Here is a 20,023-nt window from a genome sequence, read left to right as displayed (position 1 = left end):
ATTTTGAATTTGGCAGTACAAAAGAGATTACTAACATTAAAGAAAATCTTGGAAGGGAAGTTGAATGCTCAGAAAAGGTTCTTATATTTTCTATAGCACTTAGCATTTATATAATGCTTTTCATCCACAGATTGTGAAGCACTTTACTTTAAGATGAAAATTGAGACACGCTGTTGCACTGAGAACAGGAGCCAGTAGTGACCTGGGAAGGAATGAGTTGCTATAAAACAGTGCATAGGATGCATTGATCAGTGTCACTTTTTAAAAATGGGTGTGGGAGGAAATGATAGCTATGGGAGACTATGTGGGAATAGAGGAACACACCCTCCGATACCAGTGCAGGGAATATATGCTAGCCTAAGCCCTTCTAGAACAAGGTCCTACGTTTTATACGTTGAAATTTGGGCCTACCAGATAAAAGGTGCCAGAATTTGTTTTAATAGACATGAACAAGATCTCTAATTAGCCATTTAGAGGAATGAGCAGCTAAATTTTGCCACTTTGTTTGGAAATTGGATTTTGTTAAAATACTGAAAAAAACTTTGCATGGAATTTATTTAATGAATGGAAGGCGTTTATGCTCCCCACTGTTAAGAAGAGATTGATTTAGAGGAGAGACAGGATGGCTGCAATATAAAAAATGTTCTGAACATAATACAGGATGCATAAAGATCACTAAAAAGCAAAACAAAACAAAAACACAGGATGGAGGGGACAGAAAAGAATTCATGAATGCATTTTAAGTAACAAGCAAGAAGGAATGATACTGCACATATGTCAGCAGGGGAAATGTGGATAGAACTTTTTAAGTTATAGGTTTCTTTTTCCCTTTCTTTGAATTCTTTCTTGGCATTTATAAGGAAATAGAGGTGATATAATAAATTCTGGTAACGTACAAAATGATAGAAGTACATCTGGAATACTGTACATTTAGATGCTTACCAAATTTGTGTAAACCTATCACTTAATTTTTGTTTTGCTGTTATGGATTGTATGTATAAAAACAATTAAACTCAGCAAAGCACTTAAACCAGTCACACATTAAGTATGTAAGTCCCATTGAAATCACTGGGGCTTGAGCACATACTTAAAGTTAAGCAGATGCTTAAAGTTCTTTGCTGAATCAGAGTCTAAACACTGTTTAAAAAAAAAAAAAAAAAAGCATATGCATATATATCCAGTCCATCCTTTGTATTGACATGACCATGAGCAAAGATATCCAAATGTTTATGGCTCAAAAGTGGGGCAATGTGTACGTGTGGCAGTGGAATCAAATTTTAATGTGGATGTATACTGTACAAGCACATACCACCTTTCAAATGGTCTAGCAGTTAGAACTGTTGTTTTTCACCTGAGCAGCTCAGGTTCAACTCCTAGAATGTGAATGCTGCAGGATTTATACTTTTTGAGAGGAATGTAGATTTTGTGGTTAAGACACTAGACGAGGATTCTGTTTCTAGCTTGTCTCTGATTTCCTGTGTGATATCATGCAAGTCACTTAATCTCTTATCCTCATCTGTAAAATGATAATAATGCTTCCTTTCTCCCATCCTTTGTTTGTCTTACCTATGTAGACTGTAAGCTCTTTGGGCCAGGCACTGTCTCTTAGTACATGTGGGTTCAAACTGCGCAAGATGCTGAGCACTTTGGCCCAGCAAAGCATTCAAGCATGTTGGTAGTTCCACTTACATCAACAGACTATTCATGTCCTTAAAGTTAAGCATGCGCTTATGTGCTTTGCTGGACTGAGACTGCAGTGCTGAGCGCTTTGCAGTGTCAAACACACGTGGACAACAACTAACATGGGGCTCCATCTTAGTTAGGGTCTCTAAGGACTACTGTAATACAAATTAATAACAACTCACATCCCCTAAGTCACCATGGTCATCAGCTAAAGTCACAGTCATTATGTAGGGCTAAAAAAAAAAGAAAGACAAAAAAGTACAACACAGGAATAGTGAGCTAGAGGAGCAGCTCCACTAGATCAGTTACTGATAGTACAGAGAGCTGAGAAACACTTGAAAACATCTAAGGCCAGACGAGGACAACAGTAACATACAAACAAGTCAATGCATCCATTCTAAAATAACTAAAAATGTACCCTCTTCATGGTCAAAAACTATTTTAGCAGCTCTCTCACTGTATGAGCCGCACGTGCATCTAATGCTAGAGAACCTGGATTCCTTTTAACATTATTTAAGGGTAAGTGACGCGTTTCCTTCAGTACCAGTCATTTCACTGGCAGAAATCTCTGCGCGCACTGCTCCGTTTGTGACACCACACAACATACTACGGCCATTAGCTCTTCCTCGCTCAGCACAGAGCAACGTGCTAAGCACACCCCCTGCGTGTACTGGGCACAGATCCAGCCTGAGGCATCGGATACACCGGGCACGATCCCTGCAGCTGGCACGAGGGAGTACGTTAGAGCGGGCAGGTGCCCGACACCCGCGAGCATGGCGCCGCCAGGGAGCCTCCGCCGCCTCACTCCGGCCTCATTTGCGGGAACTGCCGCTCCGCTCCCTCCCCTGACAGGTTTGGCGGCCTGCCCCCCCCCTCAGGAAGAAGGCCTGATCGCCCCTCCCCCCTCAAGAGGGCCCGATCCATGTAAACGCAAAGTCTCGCCTTCAAACAGTTCTCCACTCCGGATTGGCTCCCACACACCCTGCCTCGCTACTCGGTTCCAATCACTCCCCGGCTCACAACAAGACGTCCCGCCCACATCCCCACTTTCCGTTGGCCAAGCCTGCTGTCAATCACTAGGGCCGGAGAGCGCGCGGCTCCAGTTCCCGGTTTCAGAGGAGTTTCGCGATCTCGGCCTTTGATTGGTTGCTCTTCTCCGTCAATCATTCACGCGCATGCAGCAACGGCCACCCGAGCCGCCCCCGGCCAGCCTGCGCCCCACCCTTTCCCCTCCCCCTCCGGAGAACTCTCCTCCCCCCCCTCCTACCTCTGCCAAGTTGAGCGGACGCTCGGTCGCCGGTTCTGGGCGCCTCACGACGACGCGGCCGGGCGCTGCTGTGGCCTCGGGGGGAGAGGGGGACACCCGGGAAGCCGCGGGCTCAGCGGAGCAGGATGACCGCGGAAGAGCGGGGGGCTCCCGGCGGTGGCTGAGGAGGGGGGAGAAACCGCCTCTGAGGCGAATCCGGCTCATGACAGCGAGCTCCGCGCGGACTGGCCCAGGCGAGCCCGGCTGAGGAGAGGGCTCAGGCGCAGCCGGCTCTAGCGCCACCCCCGGCGTCCCGGACTCGGCGGCGGCGGCTGGCGGGGCGCTCGCTGCGGGCAGAGCGGGAGCCGCACGGGGCTCGGTTCCGTCCTGTCCTGTCCCGTCCCGTCCCGTCTGCCGGAAAGTTCAGCGTGTGGCGGCTGTGCCCGCCTCGCGGTTCGGCCGGGGAAAGTTTCTGGAGCTGGCTCCGCGGGGAGGAAGTTGCGAGGGAAGCAGGAACTTGGGAACGCCGCGGCCCGGATCGAGGACTCTCCCAGCGCTGGGCTAAAGGAGGCTCCGCCAGCGAGCCCGGCCGGGCTTGGGCCGCTCGGGGAGAAGGGGGGGCGCTGCCCGGTCGCCGGCGGGATCCCCTCCGCTGGGGAGGGGAAGATCTTGGCTCCTTTTCCCGCCCCTGTCCCCCACCGCTTTAATATATGCTTCTGGGGAGCGGCGTCCCACTCTTCACCGCCCAGCCATGTCGGCGGCCATCTCTGCCGCGGAGAAGGTGGATGGCTTCACGCGGAAATCGGTGCGCAAGGCTCAGAGGCAGAAGCGCTCGCAGGGCTCCTCGCAGTTCCGGAGCCAGAGCAGCCAGGTGGAGCTCTCGCCTCTGCCGCAGCTCAAAGGTACGGCCCGACACATCCCAGCCCTGGGCTGCGGGCGCTGCACTGAGCCGCCCACCGCTGAGCCTGCTAAACGGCTTTCCAACGCCGAGTTCGCCCTAGCCTGCCCCACTTCACCATCCCTGGGCTTCTCCCCGCTCCAACCCCCAGCTCAGGCTTGTCTGCTCTCTTCTTCCTTTTCCCGGATCTCCAACCCCCGAACTCGCCTTCCACTGGCCCCTTCACTCTTGTCCTCTTCGGCTGTTCTCCTTTCGCTTTTCTCCCTGTGCTTTCCAGCTAGTGACTGTCAGTAGATGTAACCCACCCCCAAATCCTTTCAAACCCGCAGCTTCTCTCGCCGGGGGTTCATGTTCGTCCTGATGTAAACAAGCGTCTCACAGGTCAGTTACAGTTTACTGCCTGTTGAAGGATTAACCCAGCTCGTTCCTCAAGATTACAACCCCTTTTCTGAGTAATTGGAATTAAATGCATGGTCTTGATCCAGCAAGTTAGTGACATTTTAAAATCCTTCTTTAACTGCAAGTTGTGTTGGGGGAAGAGAGGGAAGGAAATTGAAAATTTTAAAAATATTGGAGTTCCAGGGGTATTTTACACTGGCAAACACTGTACTTGTGGCATAATCTGATTTATTCAGAGAAAATGTGTTAGACTGGTGGCATTTTACCAGCCTTACAGGATTTTGAGTGAATTGTTTCCCTTGTTTTAGTTTAATTCACAAATTACCATTAAAAGTTCTCCTCCCCTTGCTACAGCCTCACATGATGAATTAAGGTTCATAGATCAGCACTAACATTAAATTGATGGCCAAATTACAAAGTCTTGTATATGTTATCTTTTGTCCTAGACGACGTTTAAATGTTACAGGGAAATTAGGCTCAGGAGGCTATTGCAGAACAGACTCTGGTTTCTTGCCAAAATAAACTTAAATCTCCATAAAGTCTTGCACATATTTTATATTTAAAATTAAAGTTGTGCATGGTCTTTTAAAACCAGGATAATACAAAAATAGTGATGATTAATTTAATACAAAGCTATGATTAAGATAGTGTTTGTCAAAATAACTTTTATAGTATTAAAGTAATACAACTCATTTACATCTAAGATTATGTAGTTTATTGATGCTATGGCTTACATTTTAAGATAGCTTCAAAAGTGCATCAATCACGCTTGTCTTGTCAACAGACTAGTAAAAGCTCTTGTGAAAAAAATCCCACCACTGTCAGGATTAGACTTGCTGCAAGGTTCAATATAACCTGGTTATAGTTTCAAAGTAACTTCAGTTACTAGATTTGCCCTGAATCTCCCTATTCATTAATTTTTTTTGCAGTCACACTTTTTAAAAATATATCAATATTTCTCTTGTGTAACACATCCACTCAGAGGAAAGTGACTGACTGTATAGGGGAAACAATAAAACACTATTCAAGAATTGCTAAATAGAAATAAAAAGAGTGGGGGATATGTTTTTTCACATCTGTTATAGTAATCTCAGCTGTTAGAGCACCAGGAGGGAAAAATACATTCAGACAGTTGAGTATTCTTTGACAGATCAGTTTGAGTTTTTTTCCCTATGTAATAGTTTATGCAGTTTTTGCAAACTAGTATAATTTTCAGGTAAGATAGTAAAAAAACAGGAAAAATTGTTTGAAACATGAATTAAGTTCCTGCAGTTCATAACTCTAACTCCTTTGTGTTGTAATAGTCAATACTTAACAAGTTTTGCTCAAATGTGTTCTGATTTTTATACCTCTAGTAAACCATATTAAAAGCTCTCAGTAGCTGATACCACAGCTCTTGCATTGGAGATCATGTGTGGGTGAATTTTTCAGCAATATGGTGACTGTTTGCAGAATGACAGCCTAAGTCTCCTGTAAAGACTAACTACATACTTAACTTTATGCATGTATAGTTCCATTGAAGTCTGTGGAACTACTTACATGCTTAAAATCTCTGCTGGATTGGGGTTTAATACCAACTGTTCAGTCGGTCTAGTGAGACATGTAATTTTGTGTGTGCAGTTTTGTCTCTATGATTACTTATCCTTGCAGTTTAGGTCAATTACCATCTCAATCCCAATAAAGTGTCAGAATTGGGGGTTTAGACGTCTATAAAGCTCTAGTTGTAAATTGAATCTGTGAGCAAACACCTGCACAGAGTTCCATGATTGCGGTTGAAGTGACCTAAATTAAGGATGTCAAATTGTCTGTCTGCATTTATTTGTGCTTCCAGTTTTATTTTCATCCACAGAAGCACCTATAAGCGCAACTGCTTCAAAATATAAATGAACAGAATGTAGCTTCTTTTAAGAAGGACCTATTGTTGAAGAACTATTTTCAAAACTACAAACTAGATGTGTGCTGAATGCCCCAAGTGATCAATCTGAGAGGCAGGTGGCACATTAGTAACTTAAAATTTGCAAGTTTTCCCTACTCTAGGAAGTCTGGCTAAACTGCAGATTGCTGGCTCCTGCTGTATGTGGTTGTCCTGAATAGTTGCATCACACTTAAACCAAATAGGCCTGCAGATATAAGGAAATCTGTGTTTTCTCCAGAAATGCATGGTTTTATAGAACTTCCATTCCAAAAGAGATTTGCCTCACTAAGGCAAGTTCCAAACAGTTGTTTGGTGGGTGTGATGCTACTAGTGTAGTGAGTCCTGGGTCATTGCATAAAGCAGGATGCAGTGCTCCATGGGAGGGGCTAAAAAAGGAAAATGGCATTATGCTGGTTGCCTAGGGGCATTAAATGCAACATTTCTGAAATTAGGTTAATTTTTTGTTTCCCAAACAACTTTTGTTTTTAAGCAAGTGTTTTAAAATGAAGGTTAAAAGCCTGCTCTTAGGAGGAAGTACTGTATTAGATAGATAAAATGACAGGTTACTATTATACTCTTATAAAATGTTGGTAACAGTCTACAATCACAGATGAACTCCATAATTTTTACAGAAAATGCAAACATTATAAAAATTCCAAAAAACCCTGTAAGTGTCTGTCAAACTGGTCTAGAATGTTCAGACCCCTTTCCTGACAGGAGAGAGACACCAAGTGTTAATAAATAAATAAAGCTCCTGTCATTAACAAATGTCTGTTTTGGGTAAAAGATTTTCAAAAGGAAACGATGGGTGACTGGAACGTCCTAATAAAAAAATCTCTCATATTGCTACAAAGATAAAAGCGTTGTATGAAACACAACAATAAGCATTAACAGGTGCGTGCGTGCGTGCGTGCGTGTGTGCGCGCGCGCGCACCAAAAATCTTTTTATTCAGATGTGTGTCACAAGAGTGTGAGAAATCTCAGATATTAAGTAATCTGCTAGTCAGGTATACAGTAGTAGAACATCCACTGTTAAATAGCTGTTAACTTGATTTTTTTTTATGAGCATGGCTCATTCTGGATGTTCTTTCAGGTTACAATTTTCTGCGTGTGGAATAAACCAAAATTGTTCCTTTTGGACAAGTGGTCAGCAAGGCCTTACTAGTGGCAGGGTATATACATATGATAGAATTAGTCTCTCCTTCAGTTAAATTTTTTATGTTTTCCTTGTACATACATTGTGATGGCAGAGTCCACTTTGAAATGTTACCTAAAAATCTCAGTAAGAAACACTCAGTGCCTGGGTAAGGCTTTAAAAAATTTTACATTAAAATAGTCTTCCTTTTCCCTTTCACTTGGATTTTGTGAAACTTGAGACAAACTTGAAGAATTTGTATTATGTACTTAAATTCTAAAATACAGTGTTAGATTTGAATTTTGGTGTTAGCCGAGTATGAGTTCTAATGATGATAGGGTTAAACACTACTTGTACTTGTTAATGTATTTATGCAAATACATACATTATGTATTGGTTAAACATTTATTAACACACCATTGGCAGTTTAGCAACGTATACAATCATGGAATTCTTAAACTTCATTATAGAAAGCATTATAATCTTACATCAAAGTCTAATGTGAGTATTTTGAAAGCAATCCACCACCTTGTTCGTGAATTGAAGCTAGAAAACCCTTCTTTACAGATCAAAAATGGTGAGAGATCAAGCAGTGAGACAAGCATTTTTTGTAAAACAAGCAACTCATTACTTCTACAGAGCAAAATTTAAGATTAATTATAAGGAGCAAAGTAGATGTAAATACTTCCTACATAACACACAATCCTTGTACTGTATTTATAGGTTACGGAATAAGAATTTTCTGATGGCTTTCTGTGATCTTTTCAAACTGTAAATCCATCTAGGAAAAAAAAATTTTCAAACTGCATGATGGAAACACAAAACAAAATAGTAAAAATCAAATATGTTTTGTTTACTTGAATTCACTTCCAAATGAGGCTGTCTCTTGGTGGAAAACAGATTCGCTCTTACAGTGGAAGAACTGGAAGCAGGTCCAAGAATTCATCAACTGCAAGGCTTGGGAGAGGCTATAGGGTCTCTGAGGGTGGGATGGTGACAGGGGAGGCGGATGCTGTAATTAGAGGCTAATTTTAGAGTCTAAAACTTGAACATCCAAATATGGGATCTAAAAACTAGCAATAATAGTATTCTCTCCTCAACCCTCCCGGGAGACAGTTTGGACTTCATTGAAAACCACATGCTACATCTAAGCCAAGCTTTAATGGATACACTACAAAAATATAAATGTAAAACTTGTGTATAAATTCAACTTTAATATAACTAAAATCCATCAAGATCAGACAACTTTAAATTTGTGTTTTGGATATCTGTAATCTACTGCTGTGTTTGAGTAACAAATAGTTCTATTAAAAAAGATAGCCATAAAAGTTGTAGTAGGGTCAGCATCCATAGCACCTCATTGTGGCTCACCATCTGTGTCAGCATCCTCAGGCAAGGCCCAGATGACAAACTTAAACAATAGACCTAAAGAAAATATAACATAGCAGGTCTTCCATCCTACTCTTTTATAGAGATCTGACCTCCAGACTTGACCCTTGGAGGTCCAGCTCCTACCTAAGCTATTGATCCTCAGGGCTTTGTCTCTGGAGTCCTTCCCCAATCTGATTTGCCACAGGCTGGATTCTTTTTCATAGTCTACCTTAGGCTATGGGCATAGGCTTTGGCCGTGCCCGGTGCCTGCTGTAGGAGCTGCTTCCTTCTTCCATCCTCTCCTCGAGGGCCAATCACAGGACACAACCTCCCTTCTACCCAGTTGAGGTCTCCCAGCATTTTATGGGCATCACTTGATTCCTTCCTGCTGTCTCTGGTAACTTCACCAAGCCATCTGATCCACCTCTACTTAGGATCAGTTGGGTGTGTGTGGGAGGGGTAGCTGATCAATCACAGGTGAGTCTGCGCCCAACAGCCCTTAAAGGGCCAGTGAGCCTGTCTCAAGGTTTTGAGTTTCTTTGTAATGCCAAACTGTCTTGTGCGTCTTGAAAGAAGGAATCCATCAGAAACACTGGCCTGGTTCACTGTAATGCCAAGCTAATAAAAATGTCTGTCCATCATACATTAAGGAAATGTTGTCTCAGTGTACAGAATGTCTCTCATATGTTTGGTGAATTGGTTACTTACATCCCTGAGAATTCATTCTTGTTCTCCCCATTATTTCTTTATTTTATGTCTTTTATCAAGATCTCCTACAGCTACTAGTATGGTGGCTAAGGTATCCTTTGAAGGGAGTAAACTCCCAATTGGGTGGAGAATCTGTGAGGACTCATGTAAATATTGTATTGTACAAATATTTATAATACACAACATATGTAACCAAAATTGTTCTTCAGTCTATCAAGAAGTTCATAATTTTGAAAAAGAGAACCAGAACAGTTCTGATTCAAAATTCTTTTTTGCACTGATATGAAGTACTGTACAAAAAAAACCTGAGCACCTGAATTTCTTCAAATTAAGGAACTTTTTCTAGTTATCAAGTGGAACATTTGGATTCTAATTCTTACAAGAAGTGACCTTTTTTATCCTTAGAGTTGGATTTTTTAGTCTTAGAATATACTTCCATCAAATGTAATTCCTAAATATAGAGCCTATTGACAGTCTTCACATGAAGAACATTTCTATTTAAATCTTTCACATCTTCTATGTGCCAACTTAGTATCAAATTTCTTTCCATATTCATTGCTTTATAGTTTAGTCAGATATTGCTTTTACAAGTGCTGAGTTTAAAGTAATTTAGTTCTCCAATCAAGAAAGCTAAATGTAAATTATTTATTGCTCAGGACAAGTTGCCTTTATCTGATTAAAGGAACATTACATCAGTCTGTGAAGGATATGTAGAACTGTTTCTAATAAACTTTAAGTGAATTCTGTGCGTTTGAACAATGCCATATGAACAGCTCTTAGGAGATGGAAGTTTTATTTATCCACAGAAAAGGTAGAGGATGCACAGCAACTTTTCAAGATTCCCCACCAATATTCTTGTAGCCTGGACTTGAAAGGGTCTAATGGCCATTGCTGAATGATATAGCTTATCTTTCATGCCTGTGTAATCTTGACCCTGTTATCTTGACTGGGGGTAATGCTAAGGTTACAGGCCTGATGGAAGGAAACAAATTTTGAAAAGGGACTTGTAGGAGAGGATGGAGCTGTTGCTTCATGGGGTACTAAATAATACCAGTTTTCTGTGTGTTGTTGTGGGGAAAAACTCAACTAGAAACTGGGCTGAATCAAGCAGCTTATTTTTCATAGGCAAATTAGTTATATTTGTCATTGTGTATTTGGGCTATTGCTTTCTCTTCAGTTTTGTCATTTTTATGTTCAGGGAAGTTTGTCTAAAGGATATTGCTAGTGGCATACCTCTAGATTTACTATACGCAGGTTAGGCAGGGCTGCTTATGGTAAAGGTTATCTAACAGTTTCCTTTACAAGGTCCTGGTTCTCAGTTGCTTATAACTTTGCTATAACTGTTTAGACTGAAGTTTTCCATGCCAAGCACGGAAAACCTTTTGAACCATGCCTCTGGTTTAAATTTCTTAGTTTCAGCAGAAACAGTTCAGCTGTTTCTAAGAATGAGGTAGAGTTATAGTCATAGAGTTTAAGACCAGAAGCTACCACCAGATAATTTAGCCTGACTTCTTGTATATCAGGCCACTAACACCATCCAGCCACCCCCACACCAAGCCCACTTGGAATTAGACAGCTTGTAGGAAACTAAACTGTTGTGTGCCACAGGTGGAGAACAGAAGGGACCAAGGTGCACCAATGCCTGAGGCCTCTCTGATGACAGGGAATTGATTATTTGAGAGATACCCAGATCCTAGCAAGTGACTTGCTTCCCACACTGCAGAGGAAAGCAACCCCTCTTCCATGCTCCCCCAAGGTCCCTGCCAATCTGACCTGGGAGATTTCTTCCCAGCCCCATATATGGCAGTCAGACCCTGAGCATGTGAGCAAGAACCAGCCAGCCAAGCACCTGAGAGAATTCTCAGTACTACTTCAGAGCACTGTCCCACTCCGTCCAGTGTCTCATCTTTGGCCATGGACCTCTCCAATGCTTCAAAGGAAGGAGACCAAAAAAAGTTCCCAAACCCAAAATACATTAAGTGAAAAAGTTCCCTTCCTGATCCCTACAGTTGGCTGACTGAAACCCTGAAAGTAGTTTTAAGAACATAAGACATGAGACAGAGGTGACTCCCACTGCTGAATCCTGCCCCATACCACCTCAGGCAACCCTGTCATACAATCCCACTCATGGTTACCTTAAGAGTTTGACAAATTTAAAGTTTATCCCCACCACTCCTATTGAGAGGCTATTCCGGAGCTTTATTTTCTGGTAGAAACCTGATTTCCAGCCTAAATATATTCATGGCCAATTCATATCCATTTGTTTTTGTGCTAGGAAATAGCTCTTCTCCCTTCTTGGTGTTTACTTCCTGATAGATTTACAGAGAGCAATCAGATCTCCTCTCACTTCACTTTGCTAGGCTAAGCAAACCAACTTCTTTTAGTCTCCTCTCATAAAACAGGCTCCTTTCCCCTGATCGTCCTTTGATCCCTTCTCTGTACCTGTTCCAGTTTGAATTAATCATTCTTGAACATGAGTGGCCAAAATCGTAGAGTATTCCGAATGAGGTCTTACTAGTGCCGTGTGCAATGGTATTAATACTTTACTATTTCTGCTGGAAATACTTCATCTGATATATCCTGGGATCACATTTCTTTTTTACAGCTGCATCACACTGGTGGTTTATGGGATGGCAATGATTGGCCCATATGCCCCGGTCTCTCTCCTCCTCTGTTGCTTTCAGTTGATGAGCCCCCTCACTTACAGCAGAAATTCTTATTAGTCCCATTTCTATTACTCCAGTTCTCAAGGTCTTCCACTTCTTCCTATATAATCTGATCCTCCACAGTTTTTTAAAAGAAGTATTGGGAAACTTACAACTGTTTTGTTGTGAAGCTCTAGCACCACTGTGCTTTGGGGCTGAGGGTTAGAGGTGCTCTCTGATAATCAATCTAAATTTGGCCAAATTATGACTCTGAAAATTGTCATTTGCAGATGCTCTATAGAGGCTTCTTAGAGATTAGCAGCAAAATTATCCAAAAATTCCATCTGTATTGAGCATGCCCCACACAACCCACAGAGGTACTGCAGTTGCTTCCCTGGGCTGCTGACAGGTCTGGCATTGGAACAGAGAACTCTTATTGCTGACCCTTTCTGGAGCTCAGGAATAGGAGGAAACGGCTTAAATGCCATAGCAGAGTGTGTTGGGCAATCAGGCAGGTTGGGATGATAGCAGCAGAGGGGGACAGGCATAGGGAGGAGGACAGAAGGATCTCACCACCACTCCTACTCCCCACCAGAACCTGAAATAGGACCCTGGATTGTGAATTTCAACATTCCTCTGTTGTCAGAATATAGCAGTTAAACTTTCTGGTAAAGTTTCTCATCTAATCTTAGTCTCTGCATAATTTTCCATTATAAGTCTGATTTTTATTAAAGCTAAGCCAATCTGTCTGAGATTTCACAGGCGTAATCTTATGCCAGTGTACAATTTTTCTGTAAATCTTTAAAAACAAATCAGTGTTTGGTGGTACAAGGGTACATAAAATTACTTGATTTTACTTGACATTGTTCTAACTCTTCATTTTATCATAACTTAGAAACAAGAAACATCATGGTTTCAGAGCACCAGATTTGGTTTCATCTGTTTTAGAGAGATGGCTTGGCTGCATGTGTTGCGTTGCGTTGCAGTGGAGAAGGAAGGAAGCTTGATGGGAATTTAGATTCAAAATGCTAGGTCCTCGTCAGCTAAAAATTAAGACAGTACTAGCCAGAGGCCAGTATCAATGATAAAGCAAGGGACACGGGGGCCAGCACCATTGATGACCAGGGCAACAGCATGGTGAGGATTGTAGGGACCCTTTTATCTACTTAAAAAGTGGGGCATAATGCTGTGGATGAATGCTGGAAGTGGGAGAACGGAAGTTCAAGGGTTGCATTATTCTATGTCTCCTGGCTTCCATCAAGAAAGGATCTTCACTCTTCAGCCTCTGTCTTGAATCCACTCACATCACATTGAATATAAACATACATTTTGCTTCATTGCTGAAAGAGAAATCTGTACTAAGCATAAGTAGTAGGGGCTATCTGCAGAGCCCAGAAGACGGTGTTGTATCAGTTCACATTTGGAAGGTTTTCTTTGCAAGCGTAAGCATTAGAACTTAATTTTAATTTATTTCTAAAGAATTTAAAATTACATTTGAGCTACTTCCTCAGTTACTGGTGAGAATTTCGTATTTGTCATGGGTGAATGTTGAACACTGACTTAAAAAATTTCACATATGTTGTGGGATCTGATGAGGCGTTTATAAACTTATCATGATCCTGATGAGTAGAGCCCTGCAAATCTGCAGATATCTGCTTTATATCAAGCTTTTCTGAAGAGGAGCAAAGTAATACCACAGCAGTTAGTCTGAGAAGGAAGAGGGACCAGTTATACCTTTGCCCCTAACCGCTTACAAAACAACTGAAAACTAGGTGATATTCCTGTCCTCCAACAGTTGCATATCATTACATAAGTGACTGAAAATTGAGAAATGGTCTAACTGGGCTACTTTATTCTTGCTGCTAATATACCATATTTCTACATTTAAACTTAAGTGCATCTTTCATGACAACTACTGCTGCCTTCTTTAAAACTGTCAGGGAGAAGGGGGGAGGTTTTTAAATCTCTTTACCAGAATTGATCACACTTAGGATAGCTATTGGGAACGGTTTCCCCAAAATATATGGTGTTTCACATTAAAAGCCTTGTGCTTATGTAAGGTTTGGCATAGGTACATCTCTACTGTACTTGAAGCTAGAAAAGTTGACCAAAAATTAGGTTGCTTATGTGTCAGGAATACAGTGGTGGGGAATTGCTTTATTGTATGTATATAAGCAAAGCTGTAACATACTTTAGAGTTGCTTGATTCCATAGGCAAACTACAAATACAATGGACTTAAGATGTCATTGTCAAAACATCTTTACCAAAATGTCTGCTTTTCATGCATAGCTAGAGAGGTCACTGAAAAGATTGAAGAGAGAGGGCAAAGTTCAGGTTGTTTGAGTAACTTAGACTGCTTATTTCTGTATTCCAGCCTTTCAAGAATGTGTTTTTTGAGACTGCATTTTCAAGGGTTTTTCCCTTTAGTAATTGGATAGTTAAGATGAAGTTAAGGTTTGTAAATAGCTAAACTTTGTGCTTTGGATCACTTTTGTAATTTGAAAAACTAAAGGTGAATCCAAAGAGAAACAGGATTACGCTATACAGTTTATACTATAAACAGAAACAGTTTATACTATAAAAAAGAAATGAACCAATAATCAGACACCTTAAAATAATAAAAGTATGAAATGTGAAGTTATTGCACAGGAGAGGACAAGGCCCTTTTTGCTTTCTATGATATGTACGGGCTGCCTTGAAGATTTTTGTTCAAAGATTTTTTTTTGTACTTTAGGGCTTGACTGCCTTAAACCCCCTTGATTGAAGAACTAGATATCACAAAAGTCAAGAGTGAAAGCTGAGCAGTTGAAATGGAGAGAGAATTTTTTTTTTCTTAAAGTAATTTTCCCTTGATTTTTACCTTTTAAATATCAGCTATATCAAATCTGGTCTTTCCTCCTTTTGGTGGGGGACCTACTGGATATCGCTGCACATATTTTATTGTACAGCCTCTGAAAGAGTGTGGTGGTGAATCTTTGACAAAGACATCCTTTAATCGGCATTAATAAGTTGAAATTAACTAAAAATTCTAAGTTGTCACTTTGCGAATCATAATGGCAGAAGCCTAATTTAAAAAAAAATCCTTTGCAAATCACCTTTACAAATTTGAATCTTATTTAAGTGCAGGATCCATCACTGCTGAATTCTGAAGAACTGTTGTGAGCGTTGAGAGGGTCACGGTGGACTTGAGCGTTAATGAAAACTAGTTCAAATGTATTTTGTTGTAGGGACTGGATTCTTAATTACCATTGGTAATGAGCTCCTGTACTGATTTCAAAAGATCTTGTATATTTAGCTGCTTAAAGTATCTCTTCAATGACCTGGGTGAAAACTTGGCCCCATTGAAGTCAATGGGAGTTTTGTCACTGGGAACCAGGATTTCATCCCTATTTATCAATTTGATTATCTCAGAATTCTTGTTTACTATAACTTTTTAATATCAGAATATATTGAATCATGATCTTGTTTGTCTTGGAAATATTTTGAAAATAATTATTTTTAGTTATCTTCTAAAATTGATTAATCCAAGTAATCTAATTTCTCCACCTTATTTGGGCGGGAGGGGAAGAGTTTTGCAAAACAACCCAGGAAAACTGCATATTTCCTTTATTAGCAAAATGTTCGTTAGATTAGACCACATACTTCCTCTTCCAAGTGGGTTGAATTTTAAAATAATACATTATTTTCAAAATTAAACAGAACATAGCACATCTGCTAAATTCAAATAGAATCCTAGAAATATAGGCCTGGAGGGACCTCGAAGTCAACAAATTCAATTCCTGTGCTTTGGCAGGACCCAGTAAAACTATTCCTGGCATGTGTTTGTACGACATGTTCTTAAAAACCTCCAATGATGGGGATTCGACAACTTCCTTTGGAAGCATGTTCCAGAGCTTAACTACTCTTATACAGTAGTTAGTTTTTTTCTACTATCTAACCTAAATCTGCCTTGCTGCAGATTAAGCCCATTACTACTTGTCCTGCCTTCAGAGGACCTGAAGAACAGTTGATCACTGTTCTCTTTATAACAGCCTTTAACGCATTTGAAGGCTCTCAGATCCACCCTCAGTCGTCTTTTCTCAACATACCCAGTTTTTTAACCTTTCTTCATAGGTCAGGTTTTCTAAATCCTTTATTTTTATTGCTCTCCTCTGGACTCTTTCCAATCTTTCATAAAGTGTGGTGCCCAGACCTGGACACAGTACTCCAGCTGATGCCTCACCAGTGCCCAGTAGAGCAAGATTGTTACCTCCTTGTCTTACATATATCACTCCTATTACTACTCCTCAGAATATTAGCATTTTTTTTTTTACTGCATCACATTGTTGACTCGCATTCAGTTTGTGTTCCACTGTGACTCTACATCCTTTTCAGCAGTACTACGATCTTGTCAGCTATTCTGCATTTTGTGGCTTTGCATTTGATTTTTTTTTTTCCTTCCTAGGTGTACTATTTTGCACTTTCTTTATTGAATTTCATCTGGTTGAATTCAGACAAATTGGAGAATTGGTCAAGGTCATTTTTAATTCTAATCCTAATCCTGTCCTCCAAATTGGTTGCAGCCCTTTCCAGTTTGGTGTATCTGCATATTCTATAAGCATACCCTCCACTACGTTTTACAAGTCATTAATGAAAATATTGGATAGTACCGGACCCAGGATTGATGCCTGTGTGACTCCAATAAATAGGTCCGTGCAGTATAGCAAACCTTTGATAACTACTCTTAGAGTATGATCTTTCAACCAGTTGTACACCCAATTTATAGTTATTCTCAACCTTTTTTTTTACAGAGTACCACTCGAGTCAGGTACAGTTGGGTCAAGTACCGCTTCACCTGACTGTACCTGGCCCGGGTAAGACTCGGTAAAATGGCGGGGTTGCGTTGAGAGATCAATGCCCTCTGCCGAAACCCTGCCGCCGTTTCCCAGTTTTCGGCGGCAGAGAGGATGGGACTTTTGGCGGTGGCACGGTTTCTCTGTGGTGGCAAATGGGTTTCGCGGCAGGGGGGTTTTATTCGGCGGCAGGGGGAAGAGATTCAGTGGCATCAAGGTTTCTCGGCGGCGGCGGGGCTTCTCGGCGGCGGCGGGGGGGGGGAAACGGTGGCGGCAGGGTTTTCGGCGGCGGCAAAGGGGGGGATTCGGCGGCGGTGAGAGGGGGATTCAGCGGCGAAATCGGCGGCGAATTTTCCCTCGCGTACCACCGAGCCCTCTTCCGCGTACCACTGGTGGTACGCGTACCACTGGTTGAGAACCCCTGATCTAGATCACATTTGTTTATGAAAATGTCATGTGTCAGAACCCTTACTAAAATCAAGATACATCTATTGCTTCTCCCCATCCACTAGACCAGTAATTCTTTCAAAGATGGTAATTAGGTTGGTTTGGCATGATTAGTTCTTGACAATCTATGCTGGCTATTCTTTATAACCCCATTATCTTCTGGATACTTGCATGTTAATTGTTTAATTTGTTCCAAGTGTCGAAGTTACACTGACTCCTCTATAAGTCTCCGTTTTCTTTGTTCCCATTTTTAAGGACAAGTACTATGTTTGCCCTTCTCCTCTGGGACTTCACCTGTTCTCCATGAGTTCTTAAAGATAATTGCTAACAATTCTGAAATTGCTTCAGCTAGTTCCTTGAGTACCCTGCGATGAATTTCATCATGCCCTCCTGACTTGAATACACCTAATTATCTAAATATTTTTAACCTGTTCTTTCCTTATTTTGACTTGCTTTCCTCCCCCCTTTTTAATATTAATTGTTAATTATCTGATCACCGTTCATTATTTTAGTGAAGACTGGAGCAAAATAGACATACTTTAGGGGGCAAGAGAAAGATGAAGTGTAGGTCCTCTATTCAGCTGGTCAGGAGAGCTAATAACTGATGACATCAAGAAGGCTGAGATGTTTAAAGATCTACTTATTATCGCCTTTTATGGCCCTTGTTCAGTGTAACTCATTCTGGGCATTAGCCTTTTTGATTTTGTCCCTATATTCTTGTGCTGTTCTTTTGCATTCCTCCTTAGTAATTTGTCCATGTTTCCACTTTTTGTAAGATTCCTTTTAGATTTCCAGGGCAGTAAAGAGCTCCTGATGGGGCCGTGTTGACCTATTTGTTGTTCTTCCAACCTTTCCTTTGCATTGGGATAGTTTGCAGTTCTCCACTGACTTCTCTCTTGTTGTTATGATTCTGTTGTAATTTTCCATGTTTTTTGACTCTGGGTTCATCCTACCATTGACCCCTTTGCTACGGAACAGAATCGCAAATGCCCCCACTTCTGCTCGAGAGCAGGTCTGAAATCAGGATCCATGGGAGATGCTTTTCTCCTCAGCTGGAGCATAGACCTCCTTTACACATTCCCATCCATTCTGATGATACCCAAAATCATCCACAAAATATGCACAGACAGGGCAAGGATAATAATGATAGTGCCCACATGGCCCAGACAAACCTGATACTTTTAACTACTTCAGATGGCGATACACACACCAGTCTTTCTACCACTTCGCAACGATATTCTATACCAGGGCAACGGGCCGATTCTCCACCCAGATCTACAGAAACTTCACCTAACAGCGTGGCTCCTAATTGGTTCTGTTGAGAAGAACTAAACTGCTTGGAACATGTTAGACACAGTATTAAATAGCAGGAAACTGACAACGTGAAAAACTTACTTTCAGAAATGGTGTAGATTCAACTTATGGTGCAGAGATAAACACATCTCTGCCATATGCGCACCGATCCCAATCATCCTGGACTACATCCTAGAATTTTTAAAAATCAGGCTTATTGATTAGCTCGGTTAAAGTCCATTTAGTGACCATTACCGCTTTCCACCATAAGATCAACAATAAGAAACTGTTCACACATCCAACAGTGACATGCTTCATCACAAGTATCCAAAATGTATACCTAAATATACGTACTCCCACACTACCATGGGATCTAAACCTAGTTCTGCGGGTCATTACTAAGCCTTCATTAGAGCCCTTAGCAATGTGCTAGCTTATGCACATGTCCATGAAGGTGTCATTCCTAGTGGCCATCATGGTGGTCCATCGTGGGAGAAATCGGGGCAGTCATGGCCTACCCATCCTGCATGGTTTTCCACTAGGACAGTCACACTCAGATCCCATCCAAAATTCCTACCAAAAATCATGTCAGCCATTTATACTAATCAACCAATCCACTTATCTAGGTTATGCCCAAAACCCTATGATAACGCACCAGATGCTTTATTGCATACATTGGATGTCAGACGTGCAACAGCTTTCTATTGAGACACAACAAAACCCTTCAGAGAGTCCTTTAAACTCTTCGTATCTATCACAGAATGAACAAAAGCTACTGCCATCTCTACTCAGAGATTATCAAAGTGGAGATCAGGTTGCATTCATTCATGCTACAAACAGGAAAACATAGAAGCCCCCTACAGGGTCAAAACACATTCCACCAGAGCATTGTCCACAATATCTACAGCATTTCTCAATAACGTATCGATCGTAGGTATATGTAGAGCAGCAACTTGGGTCTTGGTGCATACTCTTACAAAACATTGTCATTGATCAGGCATCCAGATTGGACACGTTATGCCCAACAGTACTTTCCTCTATTTAACCAACTGACTCTAAATGAGAGGCACTGCTCTAGAATCACCTAGAGAGGAGCACCCACAGGGACCACATTCGAAGAAGAGACCATTACCTTGGGCAGTAATAGGTTCTTTGAGATTTGTGTTCCTGTAGGTGCTCCACTACTCACCCTTCTTCTTAGAGTTCAGGGAATGGACTCTACGATAGAGAAGGAATGGGGGGCGACGACTACATGTCATGTGTGACTGCCAAAAAAGAAGCCAATGGCGCCACGAGATAGGGACCACACATACACAACCTGGACAAATCTGCTGTCAGAAATCTCTGATTGAGGACGCGCCAGTACCTAGAGAGGAGCACCTACAGGGACACACTTCTCAAAGAGCCACAGTTACTGCACAAGGTAAGTAACTCACCGCTAGAGAGGTGG

General features: G+C 41.6%; 1 protein-coding gene across 2 annotated transcripts in view; it reads left to right on the top strand.

The window, feature by feature from the left end:
* Nucleotides 1-2,929: 2,929 nt before the first annotated feature.
* Nucleotides 2,930-20,023, top strand: part of PPP2R5A (protein phosphatase 2 regulatory subunit B'alpha) — an 87,481-nt gene continuing 70,387 nt past the window's right edge. Inside the window, exon 1 of one of the 2 annotated variants that reach the window (XM_067564998.1) lies at nucleotides 2,930-3,831. In XM_067564998.1, coding sequence (XP_067421099.1) covers nucleotides 3,681-3,831 — 151 coding nt within the window. In that variant the 5' untranslated portion in view covers nucleotides 2,930-3,680. Of the gene's footprint in view, nucleotides 3,832-4,278; nucleotides 4,316-20,023 lie in introns of those variants that run through there. The other variant, XM_067564999.1, reaches the window with a different exon arrangement.

The sequence above is a fragment of the Emydura macquarii genome, unplaced genomic scaffold (genome assembly GCF_026122565.2).
Source record: "Emydura macquarii macquarii isolate MOO-44397 ecotype Brisbane River unplaced genomic scaffold, CSIRO-AGI_Emac_v2 contig_2676, whole genome shotgun sequence".
Lineage (NCBI taxonomy): Eukaryota > Metazoa > Chordata > Testudines > Chelidae > Emydura > Emydura macquarii.
This window is presented reverse-complemented; position numbering and strand designations above follow the sequence as displayed.